This window comes from Lates calcarifer, linkage group LG13, assembly GCF_001640805.2.
Source record: "Lates calcarifer isolate ASB-BC8 linkage group LG13, TLL_Latcal_v3, whole genome shotgun sequence".
Lineage (NCBI taxonomy): Eukaryota > Metazoa > Chordata > Actinopteri > Centropomidae > Lates > Lates calcarifer.
Window position 1 is genome coordinate 13987762 of NC_066845.1, and position 20387 is coordinate 14008148.

At 40.1% G+C, this 20387-nt stretch overlaps 1 protein-coding gene across 2 annotated transcripts in view; it reads right to left on the reverse strand.

The window, feature by feature from the left end:
* Positions 1-18105, reverse strand: part of trpm3 (transient receptor potential cation channel, subfamily M, member 3) — a 131154-nt gene extending 113049 nt beyond the window's left edge. For both annotated transcript variants that reach the window (XM_051075129.1, XM_051075128.1), the window contains exon 1: positions 16717-18105. In XM_051075129.1, the coding sequence (XP_050931086.1) occupies positions 16717-16920 (204 nt within the window). In that variant the 5' untranslated portion in view covers positions 16921-18105. The remainder of the gene's footprint in view (positions 1-16716) is intronic.
* Positions 18106-20387: the final 2282 nt, after the last annotated feature.

Sequence of the window (20387 nt, forward strand, 5' to 3'; positions counted from 1 at the left end):
GTGTGTGTGTGTTTATGTGTCTTCGGCCGTTGCTGAAAAGCATCTTTAAACTGCCCAGAACTGAGGACTGCATAAACAGCACACAGCATCACACAATTATGGGAACTCTGTCCATGTAATTGGCAATGAATAATGTACAAGGACTACTGGCGGTCCTTAGAAAATAAATCATTTTGTAGTAATATGCCACCTGCTCTGTGAACTGTACATATAAATTCAAATATAGCATTCTACTAACAATTTACTCTGACAGATACTGTCCATAGTTCAGTAGTTAGGTTGTACTGCCCTAAAGATTGTGCTGTAACTGCAAAACTACTGTGCTGTTACTCTGTAATTCTTGTCTTCACAAATGGAGCATAAAAAACAAATGTAATGAAATGACCAAGCACTGATTTTACAGTGTACTCAAAAAATCTAAGTACATGAAAAACTACTACTTTACAGCATCAGTAGTAATGTGAGTTACTTTAAATCCTTTATACCATATCATTATTAATAATATATTTTTTGGTATGTGGTACAACATACCACCTCTGATATATTACATATGTAAATCCTCAGTATGCAGAGCAGAGTATCTCTATACTCCATTCACCCTCTCTTCTACGAATGATTTATCCACAGCATCAACACAGCAAGTCTCTCAAAAAATGTAAAATTAACCCTAATGACACTAACAATTAGCCAGTGTTTGTCTGGGCTTCTGGGAACTACTGTCAAGCTGTGGTCTGAAACCTACTTTCCAATCTTTTTCTATCATACAACTCAATTTTGACCAAAATCATATGGTATATCATACCATATCATATATATACCATACAGTACTATATCTTGCTTTCTACATCAGTCTATTATATATATAATATATAAGGCGATTTAATAAACTAGCTGTGTGTGTGTGTGTGCCTTTATGGTTTGAGGTTTTGGGGGGTTCACTCCATCAAACTAAACTACAGAGCTGACAGGTAAATAGTTCTTTACTAAATAAACTATTAAGACTTCAGAGTCAGTCAGTGAGGAAAACATAAAAACTTTGCTCACATCTAAAATGTCTGCCGTTAAGTTTCTCACAAAGTGCATTTGGGGAAGAGTTTTTAGTGTCTCCATCTTCTGTCCAATGGAGCAGAGAGGTGTGACAAAGAACCATGGCAGGAGAACATCCCTGCAGTCCCTCTGAGACACACCAGACTGATTCTGACTGAGAGAGCAGAGTTAGAGAAGACAATGAAGGCAAGAGAGAAGATGATGAGGAAATGGACTGCGTAGAAAATTACAGAGAAAAAGGGACCCCAAAGTGGGCATGGCAGAGAGAGAAATGAACGGATACAACCATTTAAGATTTTTTCTCAACCATTTAATATTTTTCTTTCTGCACCTGAGTGCGCACACCGGGCAGCGTCATGGCAAGCAGCTACAAAAAAGTAGGTGAAGATATTGTCTCTGCTCTGGTGAATAAATCAACGGTCTGGAAACATTTTTGGATTTTGGAGAAATGACAAGTCTACTGACAAGTTGCACGCTGTGTTTCAACCACGCCACTTCAAGAAAAAATACTCAGGTTTACACAATATCCTGTTTTAATGTAAACAAAAGGAATTTAATGTTCTTTCAGTTTATAGAATGTGAAACATTTAAAGCTCAATATATCAGAATGTGGCACTTTATAGTAAATAATCAATAGAAGATAGTTTTTCATTTAAATGTCTGGTTGAACTCAGAAATAAAAACATCAAATGATATTTTAGTTGCAGTTTGTGATTTGATATGAATGAAAGTGACTGCGTTAAATCAGCAATGATATTGTCTCATCAATCGCTGGTTCCTGAATCAAATCAAATCAAAATTGTATCGCAGCAGACTTTGTGATATCGGCAAACATCGAGTCGTTGTCCATTGAATCGATATAATATTGTATTGTGATGAAACTTGTGATTTACACCCCTAGTTGTTACCTGTTGCAAGACACCACATTGCATTTGGTCACAAACTAAATTGTGTGTAACTTGTGTGTGGCTCTGCTGGGTTACATTTAAAGACAGCTGCCTACAACTTCTTTTACTTATACTCTTTCCCTTGCAGTTGAATATATACAATATAATACCTGTGTCATCATACAGCAGCAATGACATCTCACAGCACAGCACTCAATTTATACAACAGCATCCAGATTACATATATGATTTTAAATTAAAGTTCAGAATCAGAGAGCACCAAAAACAAGAAGTTTTCTCTCAGCTGGGTAAAAACCCAAGATGCCATGTGACCTTTGAACATTTACATTTGTATGAACCAATGAAATGAAAATTATTTTTGGACATCCAGTCTTTCACATCTACAGCACTGGACTCAAGTTAACTAAAGATGAGGCTGAGTGAGTGAGGCTGCTGGGCTTGGCAGGAAGTGTTGACTGCTCTACAGTGGTAGATAATGCAATGTCTACATATGATGTGCCTCAGGAAAAAATAAGATTGGCCAAAAGATTGAAAACTGCTGGACTCCAGAGGTTCTAAGGGCTATGATGGAGTCATTGTTCCCAGTAGAAAAGAAGTTCTTCCCAGAAAGAGAGAAAACCACTGGAAAGTTGTGTCAGATATGCCGACCCAGTGCTCATATACCAGAATACCACTGTGTCAAAAGCTGCTGTTATGGGGGCGTTGAGTCGTTCCATTCACGATCCTCATTTGCAGCTTGGTTAATTTACTATCATAGTAGTTTTGACAATTTCAGTTTCTCATCAAATAGAGGAAATGCACACCAGACAGCAGAGGTTCTGTTTAAGTCAGAGAGGAGGATGATCCAGCTGCAGTATTTTCATACAAAAAGTAATGTGGTGGTGACTCCCTCTCCCTCTCTCTCTTTCCCTCCCTCTCCTTCTCCCTCTCTCCCTCTCTCTCTCTCCCTCTCCCTCTCCCTCTCCCTCTCTCTCCCTCTCCCTCTCTCTCTCTCTCTCTCGACAGGAGATCAGTGCAGTGCCTATCTGGTAATACCTGAAGCCCCAAGTCCCTGTCAGCCCAGTGCTCCATGTAGAAATAGAGCAAACACACTCTCTCTCTCTCACACACACACACACTCACATACAGAAATCTATAAATGCCAGATTAGCTTTAGTGCTTGCCGATCTAATCTTCTGAGTCAACAGAGCAATGCAGACATGGCTCAGTGTCAGAAGCCACGATAATGAACAGTCACTCATTTCACCCCAATACTGCAGAGTAGACTGGCATCTTTAAAACCCAAAGCCTTATTCTTCAGGCTTTACTAGACTTTTGATTTATTAATTCAATCCAGGATCAAGTTGAAAAACTTTTAGTGAAAATATCACATACTGAAAGATTTTCTGAGACTTGGGTAAAGAATACTGTAATTTTATTATTTATATTATTTCTACCTTTAGAAAACACCCACTTCACTAAACTAATCTTAAATATGCCAATAATATTGTATATAAGACAAGCCCTAGCCATAAGGCTCCTGCGATTTTGATGACATAATTCTTCTCTGGCCAAGAAGGCAGAATTTGGATCAGTCTAGTTCAGGCTAGTTTCATCTGAGTGTACTGAGTGTTTGACATAGCTTGTGTTTCAGTGTGTCTCCAGGTTGTCCTAAAAAACATGCCTCAGTGTTCAGCTGTGAGGATGGAACCAGTGAGGTGAAATAGTGGATGGTACAGCTAATGGGTCAACCTCCTCCATTTTGTCCCTCCGTCTTTGAAATGAGCCCCCACTGAGAAGGTGGCATGCGCACACGCACGCACGCACGCACGCACGCACACACACACACACACACACACACACACACACAATGCAATGCTGTGTATGAAAACAAAATGCCACACTCCCCTAACATAAATTCTGCATTAGCCGTTGAGAACCTCAGTGTTGCCGTAGCAACGTAGACATAGTGTAATTACCGTCTTGCGGGTCGGTGTAATAAAGCTAGACCCACAGCCCAGTGGCCCCGGGGCCCCTGGTAATGGCTTTTATGGCAATCATTATTGCCACACCACTACACCAGGAAATACATACAGGCTTATGCTTAACCTCAAAGCCCAGAACTCATGGCATCAGACAGGAGCTTCAAAGCCACGGTTCAAAGAGAGGGTGCAACACGGGTTTCAGATCAACAGTTCGCTATTCAAAGATCGCTAAATTTACATAAATAAAAAAAATCTACATCTGCATAAAAAAGATGGAGCTCCCTATTATAAGATTTCCTGATTCAAGGTTTGGAAACTAGCTTGAGGAACACCCGCATTAAGACACAGACTTAATGTTCTCAATTTAATTTCCATAAAATATCAATATCAGCAAAATACTAAAAATGCTAGGGTTTCCCACAGCAGACTATGGACTAAGAAATTATTACACTTTTATGAAATATAATATGAAGCTTCAGGGACAACCAGCAGACACAATACATCACACAGTTAAGGCCATGGGTGAATTTAGCCTGATAATAACCAGCTAGACACATTTACTCAAAAGAGTCTGCACCAAGATGAAGTTTGTATTTACCAGCTGAACTTGCATCATCAGCTCCATGTTGTTTTGTTTGCATCAGTGTATTTGCAGCAGGGGTACTGCAGTTCTTACCATCTCCACTAAAAAAAAATCCTGGGGGAAACCTTCAATAGTGATGTTCTATACTGCAATGTAGAGGCAAAAAATAATCGTCTATAGCTCAAGGGTTTAAAAATAAGCTAAGTGTGGCCAGTAGAGATCTAATAGCCTAGTCTTGTTCATGACATCTGCACATGGCACCAAAATCAGTGCAAATAAAGCTACAGATTTTTTCTGAAAGGAGTGAGCCAAATTAAAAACTAAGATTTATCATTTCTTTCTGCATACAAAAAAGCTGTAATCTAATGTGAACTGTCTAATGGAGGCTGTTTTGGCTGAGGCATGACTGAGCATCTCTGAAACGTTTCTGTCTGCGTCTCTCTCCACTTCTCTTCCTCTCCTCATCTATCTGAGTGAGGATAAATTAGCAGAAGGAATTCAGAGGAAGGCTTCTTAGAGGAGGGTTTAAAAAAGCTTTGATCAGGACCCATGCCAGTAATCTGACAAATCCATAAGGGGAGCAACTCAAAACATGTTCTTTTGTAAGAGGCTATATATTTCTTTGGCAAGTCACCGTGCCCTGTTTTTATGAATAAGTGTTTACTCCATCCCTCGTTAGTGATAATGAACAAATCTCTAATCTCAATAATTATTTATTATAGTAATTTAAGAATCCTAGAACACTAAATACCTTCTGGTCATTTAGCTTTTCAAGTCATTTAGTTAAGTATTCAAATGTGTTAGGCTACATGTCTGGTTCTATTTGACTTCCTCTAAATGTTCATTTTTCTGCGTGTGTGTGTTGTGTGTGTACAGTACATGTGCATGTGTGCGTGTCAGCTGTGGAAAAGATAAGAAACCCCTGGAGACACTAGTTTTTAATCCTGCACTCCAGGTAGAGCGGATTTCACTGTTCCTTTCACTTTGACACGGAAATGTGCACATACAAGTGGTTTCACTTCTATATCCTTGCCACTCAGCATTAGTGTACTGGCCTGAACAGCAAGGAGCACAAAGTGTGGACAACGCTAACTTAAGGACAATAGCACACTTCAATCAGTGTGATATAATGAAAAAGAGTTTCTCAGTTTCATTCATTAGCCTTTCAACAAATGAGAGAAAGGATTATAGAGCTGTCATAATACCTTGTTTAAATCGCAAAGAGAGAAGAGAAGGGGGGGTGAATGGATTTGCAGATTGGTAAGATGAAACAAAGACAAAGAAGAGGCGATAAATAAAAGCCCAATTAAACCTAGAATTTTGATGAGGTCTGATCACATATTTTCTGACACCCATGCGTGCGTGCGTTCTTGTCGACATGGCATTTTCTAGACTACAAGAAAAATTAGGAGCTCTTGGTGGTGTAGGATGTGGTATTTCATCTACAAAAATCTGCCAGCTCCTTTTTCCTATTTTCAATGATTTAACCAGACAAAGTCAGACAGTGCAGGCAAACTCACTAATAGTTCAGTGAAACTTGACGGGTCAACTAGAGTCAAGCTGCAGCAATGATGATGTGTGTTTTTAAGGTCAGAATACGCCTTCCAACAGGCGGTCCATGTTTGCACAGACATAATCACACCACACACACACACACACACACACACACAGATAATGTCTGTCAGGTCAACACTGGTCATTACCTCAGCAAGGTGAGTTGAGGAATCATTGCCATGCGACCTTATCAAACCCTGTCCTCTTGCTTTCCCTTTTCCTTTTCATGGCCACAGTTCATTTTGCCCTTTCTATTCTCCAGCCTGAAAAGTTCACCATCCACATCATCTCTCTGAATGGTATCTGGAGAAAAGATCTCCTTCATTAGAGTTCAACAAAAAAGCTCTGTGCCACACCCCACTGTGTGTGTGTGTGTGTGAGAGAGAGAGAGACAGAGAGGGAGAGAGAGAGAGAGAGACAGAGCAACTGAGAGGAAAAAAGAGATAAAATGTACCACTTTCATTTGTAACACCTAACACCCATAGACATCTCAAAATTACCATGCCTGCTCAACCCCCTCACACTTAAAGCTCCATCTGCATCACACACTAGCACTCCTTCACTGTCTCACATACACACACAAACGCAATCACATACAAATAAATGATTTTATTCTCCCAAAAGATGCTTTGTCTCCTCAGCACGTTCTCCCACTATCTAACACCTCCCACCGTGTTCACTGCTTAAACAAACTCTACATGATACTTTGGGTTTCCAAGCTACTGTTGCTACGGATGTCAGTCAACACCCCCCCCCCCCCCCCCCCCACACACACACACACACACACACACATAAACTTGCACTATCACTGCAATCAAATAACCAGCTTATTTGTACTACTGGTATGCCACTGAAACGTATGTTAAGCAGATTAAAATGTTGAGGACTTAGCTGCGTTGGAATGCCAGCAGCACAGCCTCAGGTTTGTTATGACTCAGCCCCACCAGCATGCTAACAGAAAGTGAAATGAAAGTCTCAGGCGTGGCATGACAGTTACAGAGAGAGACCAATTACTGAGTTTTCCCATTCCAACTCTAAAATGAAAGAAAAAGAACTTTTTGGTGATCTGTGTTTTTCTGCTGGTACTCCCTGGTTTATTTGGTTCCGTGGTTACAGGGGACTGTAGGGATTTATGTGTTCACATTTCCACACATCTGTTGTCTGTCCGTATGCCACCCACTACCCTTTCTCCAGATGGCTCTCCCGTACTAGGAAGATTAATAGGCCATGGGTCCTATTCGTGCATGCTATTGAATGTGTACTACCATATAATACTATAATTAGTGCGGTAATAATTAAATACAGGGGAAGATGTTGGGAGATTTTGGGAAGTTGGGGGTGAATGGTGTATCATGAGCTGATATCGTGGACATTTGTAACATGGTTTTTGGAACAGTTACACCCCTTATAAATGTGTATATATTTAAAACTTTGAAGTTATATGAATGAAGGTTTAACTGGTAGGCACCAACTTCTGAAACTGACACTGACATGACATGATCCACTAGAGAGATGTAAGATGTTGGAGTTGTTGGAATTTAAGAAATATATGCAACTGAACAGCAGTGCTACAGAACTGAAGTTTTCTCATTAAAAATGACCTCTGACTGAGTATAGACACAGACTCAACAACATCCAAGTTTAATTTTGGTCTATCATCAAGTAACAGAGTTAGCAATAATGAGAAGCTCCTAGTTAAATGTTTGTGAACTGCTACACTTTGCCAAAGAGAGAGTCAGAGATAAGCAAAGCTTTGTATTTTGCCAACATGGACATGAAAATTTAGTGTCTCTCACAATAATGCCTCCAAAAAAAATAAATAAATAAATCATAGAAAAGAAAGGATCATGAATTGATTAGTTTTATTTGAGCAGATATCAATTATTTAAACTGTGCAGGCATGGGCCCTTATAATAAGCTTTAGGATCATCTCAGGACATCTCTAGATGATGTCTAATCATAAAGAGGTAAGATCATGAGAAGCAAATTATTATTTTGATGGATAAAACATGAAAAGTTAGAGATGGATTGCACAAAACTTTGCCACATTATGACACATTTGTGAGTAAGAATATCTTTTCTGTCATGCTAAGACTGACATCGGTACTGTTTGGAAAAAAAACACTTGACCCCATTTGTTGACGCTCACATTCACACCTACAGGCAATTTAGAGTCAACAATCAACCTAACAAGCATGTCTTTGGACTGTGGGAAGAAGCTGAAGTACCCGGAGAGAACCCACGCAGGCACTGGGAGAACATGCAAACTCCACACAGAAAGACCCCGGGCTCAAACCCACAACCTCCTTGCTGCAAGGCGACAGTGCTAACCACTGCACCCCCATGCCGTCCCCATCTTAACCAGTCATGTGTATTTCATCTTGCACAACAGCTGTCAAACTGTGAGAGTGACAATGTCTGACAATGCCTTAAATTTACAACATGACAAAACATACTATATGGGATGCTGACCATCAATGGGATTTTCATTGTAAACAATTTTTCCAGAGTGAAAGTAAGAATGCCACCAGCATGCCTGAGATTAGCAGTGAAAATGGAAGAGACCAGAAAACTCTAACAGGGACAATACAAAGTTTTATTGAGACAATATTAGCATTAGTAAGATTCAAGTAAATGCCATTACCAGACCATCTGTACTGTCCGTCTTTCTTCACACTTGATTTTAGCACTACCTTGCTGTGGCTAGCCACCTCACCCACGTATGTCAGTAAACTAGATATTATTAGTCTCCATGCTGAGATCTGATACAATTTCATGTTCATTTTAATGGTCTCATTTGATGGTTTAATGGTCCCTTAAAGAATTATCTTTAACATTAGGAACCACATGGGGGCACTACAAGCCTCGTGTCAGCATAGCAGCAAAAATTTGCTAAATACAGTTCTAGAAGTATTTTTGTATGATCTCCACAGTTTTATACTTAATTTCTAGGGAACTGATTAGTTACCATTATATTTACACTAAAATAGTCTCTGAAAATATAAATTCAAAAGACAAAAATTCATAGGTAAGCTGCAAAATTCACAGTGAATCTAACTGCTTTGCATCAACTATAACTTCACATAGAACAGAAACAGCAGAGCTACAGGGGAGAGACCTATCCTCACCTTAAATGCAACTGCATTTAAGCAGCAAAGGAAGCCCTGTGTGCCTCTTTTTCATCATAATATCATACTGTCTTTGCAAAGCAGCCACACTGTCATATTCTGCGTGCTGCCAAAGACAGAACCCAGAGGAGTCTGCGTGATGAGGCAGCTGGAAAAGTTGGTACAGTACCACTCTTCAATTTCAGCTTTGGAGCGGGTGAGAGACAGACCATATTTTAGGTGAAACTGTGCGAAAGCATAGATGTAGCAAAAGCTTTACTGCTGATTATATCTGGTTTCGCAGAGAAGAGAAATACAGTACGTGGAGCACATACTGGTTGGGAAAGCACGCAAAGCTTTCTCTTTTTTTCCACTAGTCTCTCACACACTGGACATGAGTCATGAGATAGTGAGGGGAATAAATTAAAGTAAACTGAAAGCAGTGCCTACAGTGAACACTGAGTACAGAAAAGAGACAGCAGAGCATATTTTTTGTCACAGTTATTTAAACTTATGTGCATTTTTAGACAACAAAAGAAGTGAAATAAGAAAAAAAATCCTGTTAAATTGTGCTTTTCCTCAGACGACACTGAATAATAGATGTACTATAAATTGAATCCCTGCAAGAATACATTCAATAAACTAGACACAATGAAGGGGAAAAAAGGGCACTGCATCTGATTTGAAACTAATACTACCCAAATCAGACTGTGCTACACTTTGCACTGTGGGTGGAGGCCACTGTGCTGCCTCAGTATACACATTACATTTAGACTGACATACTGATAACAGCTTTTTATCATGACTTAAGATGCTCTCGTTATACCTCTGTATAAGAAATGTCATCAATATTGTGAATCATTATGAAATGGTATTTTATCATTCTTCTTTTTACTGTAGTCATACCTATCACCTTTCATTTGCAATGCAATTTTTAGAGTTTATTATGATATGTGATATTTTTCATAATTCATTTAATATTGCACTGAGGTATGAAACTGCAGCAAACAATTGCAGCAAACATTCCCTGGCCAACAACCGTTAAAAAGCAATTCTTTGACACACAAGACCCAACACTGTCAAAGCTGTTACAAGATGTCTTTTTCTGTGAACACAACATCGAAGCAACAGCCTCACTTGTTGCACACTCATGCCTCACCCTACTGATTGACTCATTTCCTCGAAGACACTTGGCTGTTAGTTGTATCTATCAGTACAGATGGAAGCAAACTCAACCAACAAAAAAATAAACAAAAGCAAACTGCTTGTTCTATTATCAGTCTATATCTTCAGTATCTTCAAAATAAAATAGAAAACCCAAGGCCAAGATAATGTCTCACTCTCCTCTCCACAGTCTGCGATCTCTCCAAAATCTCTGCACCAACTTGTTCATATAGGAATGCGCAACATGGAACAACACCATATGCTGCAACACCTCAACGGTCCAAGGACTGCCAGAAGCTGCCTGATTTCACCTGTGAATGAATTAAGTTTCTGATCGATATGAGTAGTATGAGGCTGAGGAAACAGTGGCCTAGCACTCATACAGTCGTGTAGTTATGTGTGCTCTCTCCACCAGTAAGTGCATCTTAGAGGAGCACTCTGTCAGAACTCATGAAATCTTCAGATGCAACAATGATTGGTTGTGTCAACCAATCATTGTCAGTCACTGTACCTGACAATGATTGGTTGTACCTGACCAAGATCGTTTTGCCTGCAATCTCCAAGCCTGTGAATCACTGGATTGTGTTCTTTATATACTGCAATAATAGATCATTCAGATTAATTATTTTGCAACCCACCTCCTCCCCATCACCACCACAACCTCAGAGATGTCAAGGGACGCTTGTTCAAAGATTTCCATCAACCACCCACTGGCTCTACTCCACCACCACCGTCTAAGCTCCGAGGGATCTACCCTACCGCCTGTCTTCATATGGGCCTACACACATCGATGGAGTCTAATCACCAAAACACTCTCTCTTGTTTACCTCAATAAATTCTGTTATTCACTTCCATTTGATCTCTCCTTATTGAACTGACAACCAGAGGTAAATTCCTTGTTTGTGTCTGCATATTTATAAACTTCTGACTCTGAAAATATGTGTTGCTGTCATGATCCAGTGGCATAAATTCAAGCTTTGTGCTGGGAGAGTGTTGTTTCCATGCACCCAACAGGGGTCTAGCTCTAGATTTAGCTCTGTTAAACAAATCCTTGTGATATGATAGTTGAGTCACTTCCATTTTGTTGTACGTGGTTTTGTTGTTTTGCTGTTTCATGTCTGTCTTTAACTGTAATGCTTTTTGTTGTTGTTGTATTTCTCTGATAACTGCCACAGAAAGAAAAGGAATTAAACAGGAAGGAAAATAAACAAAATTAACTGTGAACCAATATTAATGTTTTCAGAGCCAAAATGTGTTCAAAAGTAATCAAAGCAGCAAAAGAGCAAATGCCAGGTTTCCTAACTCACAGAAAACACTTTTAAGTGTCAGAGCCATTGATCTTTGCTCTAAAAACATTCCTTTAAAAAACACAAGTTGCTGAACTATGCACCGTTTCCATAGGAACTGACAAAACTCTTCTGCTTCTTTCCGACCTCTGACTCATAAAGTAATGTCACACTTGGGTTCATTGTAATGAGAATCCAACACAAGCATTCACACATTTTCAGTTGTTTCCCTTGGGTACAGGACATCCACAATGAACAAACTGACTTTTCAACAAAACTGAACTTGTTCTTTTGCTCTCACAGTGAAGCAGTGAAAAATCAATAGCACTTGATACGTTAATATACATATACGTATTGTGTATGAAGTGAGACTAGAGGTGAGATACTGTTTAAGTAAGATGTTAGGTGATTAATGTAAGTCCAATTATCACTCTCCTTTAGCTCTGACAGAAATATACTGCTCTTTATCTGCTGAATGCTTCACTATGATCATCAGCTAGTTGCTATTTTTCTGTTTGCTGTATGGTTCTGAGCATGCAGAGTTTTTAAAGCTGCCATGCTGCACCTGAAAACAATGATATGAGAGCAGTGAGACTGAACCAAAACGGAATGAGGGAAGCTGAACATTGAGATGATAATTCTCTGTAGGTTCACCACAAGTTACCTTATTCACATTGTCACATTGTTTTAACTTTGTCATCTGATACACTCTTATTACAGAAATATTGATTTTGAACCACTTTTACACAACATGTAACACATATGATGCAGGACATAAAGTAACGATGCAAAGACAATAGTTTTAATGTTAAATGAACACATTTGAGTGTTGTTAAGATGGAGGCATGAATTAAAGTCAGAGGGAATAGTCACCACACATGTGGTATGTCGTAGTGTACTTAATAATGCCTAATTCCAGATCAACATCATTAGATACAACATATTAGTTCAGATTAATGCAAATGATCTCTTCAATACTGTATCATACTGATAGACATGTTGTAACATGTGCTCTTGTGATATTGGAGCACAGCCAGATCCTCCCTTTACCCAAGTCTTTTTAGCTTGGTAACTGTTCTGCTCTGATTGATGGCACATGCACACAAGTTGCCGTGTTTCAGTTTAAAAGGCTTTATGTAGTTTGATGTAACTTTTAATTGGTAATTTCTTTTTCCTAACATGATTGAAATCTCAAGAAACACACTGTGAGCACCAATGAGCCTAATCAGGGCAACTAAAGACCACTGAGGAAAGGAGACAAATGGGCTATGGGAACTCTTTCCAAGACATGCTCTGGTGCCAGGGGTGATCACAGTGGGCAAAATGTCTGTTTTCAACACTACTGTGTTCCCACTGTGACATGAGATAAGGCTCATTACAGCCAACAGCATCAGGGCGATAGTTTGAGCTGCAAGGCTTTGACACCAACAACCTATCTCAAATTGCCATATTCTCCAAGGTCCTCATGATATACTGGTTTACACACAATAAAATACACACACAGTCAAGGAGACAAAACCCACACAAACAAACATCACACACAAAATTTAAACCTGAAAAACCTCTTTATCTTGCTGTAAAAGGGACTGGGGATTTTGCTAGCTGTACTGAGCAGAAGGCCTCTATGATCCACAGATGGCTTCATAAACTCCAGGGCATTCACATGGCAATAAAGAAACTAGAATTACCACCACACAGTCATATACCTCTGCCAACCAGTCAAGTTGCAGTTGACATCCATCTCTGTCCAGATTCTTGTAATATATTTAGTGGAGACAAATAACTGAGTCAGATTCCTCATATGTGTCCGCATCCTTGGTAAATCAAACTGAAACAAACTAAGACACACACTTTGTCACACACTCCAACTCTACAGACTGTGATGAAGATGAAGACTGAAAATAAATACAAGATTGAGATATACTGAATGGCTACACTGATTCAAACCAAACCAAAAACTGGGTTTGGATAAAATTTTAAGTAGCATCCATCCATCCATTATCGATATGGATCGCAGTGGGGCTGGAGCCTATCCCAGCTGACATCGGGCGAGAGGCACCCTGGACAGGTCACCAGTCCATCGAAGGGCCAACATATATAAACAACCATTCCTCCTCCCCATCACCACAACCTCAGAGATGTCAAGGGACACAACTGAAGTATACAATACCCAGTCTGCAGTATTTTAGTGAAAAATCTCTATGTATTACTGCCAATAGACATTTTTCGCAGCAGACATTTCAGCATGTCATAGCAGGAACAGAACAGGTGTAATCATTCATATCAATTAACAACTTTGTTTAGGTGTCCCTTGCTTACTGAGAACTTATGTAGCTAAGCCATAATTAATGTTATGTGTTCAACTTGTATTTTGCCTGCTATGACCAATCAGTATATCTGCTGTGAAAAAGGTCTGTTGTTGCTGTGACAGGAGACACAATTTCTAAGCATCTATACTTATGATACATTCACAGAGACATATAACAGACAGAACAGAGGTCTAACCTGTTTGGGTGTGCTGATTATGGTAATCATCAACATTTTTATTTTTTTGATTAAGCTGCATTTACAAACTATATAAAAAAAATAGGAATACGAGGGAATAGATTCACACCCCCCACTGTAGACTCCAGTGTAGATTTAAAACGACAAATGTAAATCCACAGTGCTGAATTCTCTTGAAGCTCTTTTCCCTCACTCTTCCTATCTGTCTTGGCCTCTAATTCTCCTTGTCTTTCACTCACTCAGCACTATCACTGAGTACTGGATTCTCAAAGTGCCTGTGGAGTAATTCTCCATCTACCATTTTCTCTTCCAATTTCTATCCATCACTCTCTTTCTCACTCATTCAGTCAGTCACACACAGGATCGCTCACTCACTCAGTCTACACCCACACACAACCATAGACACACACCTGGCCATTACAAATGACTAATGACTCAAAGTGTCTAATGATTTGAGACTAGCAGTGGTGTTGTGGTCGTATCACTCTTTCATATCTAAGCAACACAAATCCCAAAGGACCAAGCTTAGCTTCTCTACACACACAAACATAAATGCAGCTAGAGACACAGACAGAAGCGCACACGCTTCTTCTACTGTTATGATATTTTGAGTCTGTTTTTAAAAATCCACATTTATATCCACTTTACATTTATATACACCCTAACCATCTGTGACACAACTGGCTGACAGCCCACTACCTCACTCCAAAAATCCTCCTAAAAAAGAACATTCCCTCTGAGATTTTTATATCAGAGTGTGTGTGCAATACAAAATAGCATTGGTTACTGGGGCACAACTGAAAAACCAGAAATGGATCTCGTATCACCAACCGTGCATATCTCTGTCTCCCACACATCTCCCAGCTCAGATATCGCTGCCAAATATCACCCCACAGATTGGCTAAGTGTGATAGCCGATGAGCACCAACTAGCAGCCAGCTTTAGTTATGCTGACCTTGATTCATAAACATCAGTGAAGTTCTACATTTCAAAAATATAGTGGATAGGACCCTAGATCCATCAGATCCATATCACAGAGAAGTTTCATCATTGCTACAATGACTATGGAGAATTCTTCCCACTAGCCTGACAGATGCTGCCAAACGAAATAGAGTATCCATCAATTCTGAAGCACTACGAGCACCCCAGCACCTTGAAGCTGCTGCAGGACACAGAGGAAAGATGGGAATTGAGTGAAATAACAAAAGAGAAGAGAAACAGACAGCAAGACAGAGTCTGATTGCATGTGTGCAACCAGTTTCCAATAGTCAGTGGTTCCACTTTTTTCACATTTGTCTTAGTAATTCCCAGTGACTTTTTATGGAAAGTCTTACATAACATACAACATTCAACATAATTTCACCAATACTTAACTACCTGTATCACCCACCTGTATCTTCAGGTGTATCACTCATAATTTTTGCAAGTGCAGCATTTCTCTTCTAATCTTACAGTTATCCTCAAAATACTATTACCCTACAATTCTCTACCACAGATGTGATTTTGCACCTTGCACAACAGAATCACTCAAAGTCTTGCAGCTGTCAACTGCTCTGTTGATATTTAGTTAATCTTTCTTAATTACCCCTTACAGCAGGTAATGTTTATTTGCTTATAATAATCCTCAACAATCTTTTATTTCTTGATATTGGCAGCAACTTTGTTATATCACATGTCACGCCTCATTTTTGCCAGTCACTTGATGCTACTCAAACCACCCGTCACAAGCAAAAAAATGTGCCCTGTTTTAATCAGTGCAAGTTTTATAAACACTGTGATGATCTCTGATGATTTTAGCTGATCTCCAGCAGTCTATAAAAATCGTAAAATCTAACCTCCTAAAAAACTGTTCATTATGCATTGGATTAAAACCCAATAAAACCAACAGCTGAACGATAACTAACTTCCAAATGTCACACACCTCTCTTGAGGGCCATGTCATCTTTGGTTCATACACCAGATAGGTTATTTCATAGGCTGAATCACTACTGCCTGCTACTTGGTGCTGTTTTTTTTTTTTTTTTTTTTAAACAGACTGGCCCTGAGGTCAATTTACTCATTACATACAGGGAGTGCAGACACCATAATCACCATTAGTCCTTGGTAGATCGCGTGTTGTGGTGACTAGTGTTGATTGCCTATACAGCATTATCTAAAATGTTAGAAAATAAGTACATGTAGCTCCCTTAAATCTAAATGGTAAATAATTTCATATGTTTATATTGTCAAGTTTAAAATATAGATTACATGTATAAAACAAACCCATCCATATAAATATAACATTCTGTTCTGAATACAGTACCTGGTTTCCACGGTAACAGGTGATGGAAGCTAAAAACAAATGCACAGTAGCAAAAACAATGTCTTACTTTAGGAATGAATACTAAGAATTTTGATGTATAAATCCTTATCACAAAATTGGTAAATTAACCAACCCCATTTACCCCCTAATCCCCTGCAGCTGCTTAACTCTCTCCCAGGAAAGGCGCTACCTTGACAGCAGCGTTTCCTGTCCCTTTTCCCTCCCAGCACCCAGATCATTGATTAATCTTTGGGGGAACATGTAGAGGGGGCCTGTGTATCCTCGAAACATCTTACCGGTGGCTGCTGAGAGTTGAGCACCCCCCTCTTGGTGGACCCCCCTCTGGAGCTGAGCCTCTTCCACGACTCTGAGAAACGCCCCCTGGTGGTGGGACGCCCTGGCCCAGATGTCCCAGATGCAACAGATGAATCATCCCGGGTGGAGAACGGCCGCTCCCTTCGCAGCTCCCTGCGCTCAGCCCACTTCTTCTTGGAAGCCATTGGTGTTAAAAATCTGGTCGAAGAGATGTGGAAAGTAGGGCGGCTACGCAGAGATCAGGAGGCTGTAATCAAACTAATGCCACAGGTGGCATCTTCACTTCATTCTTAACTCTTCTGCTTACTGAACTAGCCTGATTCGCTCAGTCTCTGTGCCTCTCCTCTTTCTTTAAGTCTTCTTTTTCACTTTGAAAAGAGCAATTTTTGACTCCTTTCTCCCTGTGTCTTTTACTTTTTCCCTTTTCTGAGCTCTTGATGAAAAGGAGTGGGACAGCAGATCTTCACCTGCTCGGCTGCACTCCTGTGCTCTTCTTTTCTTGCCTGTAGCCTTCCCCTGGGAGAGATGAGAGTCAGAGAGGAGAGGTGGCGAAGCAGAAGGTGCTGCCTGCACCCTGTTGCATGTGCTGTTACTGTGGCTCGGCCGTTGATGCTGTTTTCCCTCCTCACGGGGAGAGAGAGAGAGAGAGAGAAACAGGGAAACAAGGCAAGGGAAAGAGAGAGGCAGGGGAGGGAGGGAGGGAGAGAGGGAGGGAGGAGGAGGAGGGGGTTGGAGGGTACGATATTCAGATCCGGGTGAAAGGGGCTTCAGGACAGAGACTAAATAATAACACAGAGCTCACGGTGTGTGCAGGGAAAGAAGAGGGAAAGACAGCGAGACAGGTGGAGAGAGGAAAAACAGAAAAGGCTACCAGACAAGAAAAACGAATAGACAGGCAAGAGTCTCTGGAGTGCAGGTTTCCTGTTGAGCATAGCGCAGAGCTGCTTTAAGCTGACTGAGAGGCACAGAGACAGACACCCTGTTCAGTAAGTCACTCTCTCACTACTGTGAGAACACTGTGCCTTAAATACCCACAGCTACTAGACCTCCATCTCCTCCCTCTTCTTCCTCTTGTTCCCCGAGCTTTCATTCACAATTTCACTCTCTCCCTCTTTTCTGTGTGGGGTACATGTCTCCCCCCTCTTCTTCTTCTTCTTCTTTCTCTTCTTCCTCTTTGATGTACATGGTTCACAGTTCATGAGTTAAGCCACCTGAGCCTCAGCTTCTCTGTTGCAAGTGAAAAGTAAAGAATGATACCAATAAAACTGGCAGTTGAGGTCTTCCCTGCTTTTTCAATTTCCTGCTGCTTTCCTGGTTTTCTTCTTCTCCTTCCATTCTCTCACCTCTCAAGTCTTCAGATGCGCTAAAAGCCATGCCATGCTGCGAAGTTGTGGAGTTGACAGAAGGTGAGAATTTCTTCAGGTGCAGTAATGAGAAAAAATATCTATTATGTTCTAATGGTACAGCTGTATGAGAATCTAAGATGCCTATGATTCCGTTTTGGCCAAAGAAGAGGAGAAAAATATTCTGGGACAAGAAAACAAGATGAGAGAGACAGAGAGATAGCAAGTGAGATGGTGGGACAAAGACAGGGAGACAAAGTAAGGAGAGGTGACAGTGTCTGAACACCAGGGACATTGTTGTCGTCGCTCCCAGCAACGACTCACCACCTGGGAGTACGCTCCACTGTGTATTGTCTGTATGTGTGTGTGTGTGTGTGTGTGTGTGACAGTCAGAGAATAGGACTGAGCGAGTGAGAGACAGAGAAAGTGAAAAAGCAGGACAGAAATTCCCTGAAGGATGAGAGTAGGAAGAGTGAACTACTGACAGTGGGAGACCAGGAGAACGAGACAGACAGAGAGACGGTAGGCACAAAAATCACATAATCACAGGTTTTGATTGAATACAGAACAACACCGCAGGGACATTTAAGTCAGCCCTCACTATTGTATTGAATAACTGATAGCCACATAGTTAATTTTTAGGTAATTCTAATAGTATTTGATCAGAAAAGGTAAATGTAAGTGGCAAAATGCAAAATTCTGGCGTAATTGTAAATTGCGTTAGAAATGAATCATTTGCAACAATGGCATACTCTAAACATGATCAGCCTGACTCAATCTGACCACACAACAAAACAACAACTGGACACTAGAGCTGAAACAATGAGGCAATTAATCGATCTGCCGTTTGATGAAAAATTAGTAGGCAACAATTGTAATATTAAGTTAATGGTTTATGACACATTTAAGCAGAAATTCAAAATGGTCACTAGTTCTACCTTCTCCAATGACAGGATTTAGCATTTAACATAATTGTAAACTGATTATCCCTGGACTTTTGGACTGCTGGTCGCACAGAAGACATTTGAAGACATCACCACCTTGTTTGGGGGGAAATTGTGATGACATTTTCACTTTATTCTGACATTTTGTAGACAAAACAATAAATAATAAGATTTGATAATGAAAATAATCATAGTTACAGTCCTGTGAATTGTAAGCCCTCCTCAATATCCCACATAGCTGTTTATCCAATGTGCAAGTTTTAATTACAGTAATTTGATAAAATACAAATGCATTTCTTGTATTAAACACAGTGTCCTTAGCTACTTCCACACGTGGCAGTTCAGGCTCCTTTTTACAGGCTTCAACTGGCCATACTAACGTCTGACTTAATGTTCTGCCTGATAATTTGTTGCCAATAAGCTACATTTTATTTTAAGTGACATTAACCGTTAAAATACCTATGCAATAAAGGCCAAGTAGCCTGCAGCACAACTTAAAACCCGTTAAAATGTGCTCAAATAGCCTATGCAAGGTAACTTTACAGGTAATGCTTAATATGGTTCCTTACACTGGCCTGTAACATTAAGTCAGTGAAAGCTTCGCCAAGGCTTGTAGGACATTTTCGAAGAATAGCTCGATGTAAATCTTTTTAATCTGTTGGTGCTCCCTGTGACAGGTGTTATTAATATCTTAATTAGTTAACGCTACGTGTTTAGCATGCCACGGATAGCCTAGCAAAACCTCACAGCAACGCAACAAAATTATATGTAACAATGAGTTCATTGCTTAAATGAAATACAGTATGTGTAAGTACAGTACTTTACTGTTATCTTACCTGACAGTACATGGGAGTGTACAGACCGAGAGGACGACAACTCAACATGATTCAGCTGCGACTGCACCCTGAGCGAGCTCGTTAAAGTTTGCGGCGGTGTCTCTGTTTTTTTGTCACGACCACTAGGTGGTGCTAACGTCAAACATTTTCAAATTTTAGACATACTATACCCTAGCCAGAACATTTTGACCCCTGAGCCAAAACCGGGCTACATCAATCTTTTTTTCCTCCACCAGCTTCGTGGAAAAATATCCAAAAGTAGCTGTTAGATGGTCTTCACCAGCTAGATGCTTATATTTGCCTGCTGCTAGGCGCCTTACAGGTAGTAGATAGTTTACCAGAGCCTGATAGCTTAATCAGAGAGTAGTTTACTGGTTAATGTAAAAACTGATGATATCCGGGTGTGCTGGCCATTTTTATGCTGTTGTTCTGAAACAACAGCATAAAAATAGATTCAGCTTTGATATGTGCTATATGATCTGTAAAGTGTGTGTGTTTTTGTAGGGTATGTATTAACTGGAACTGGCTG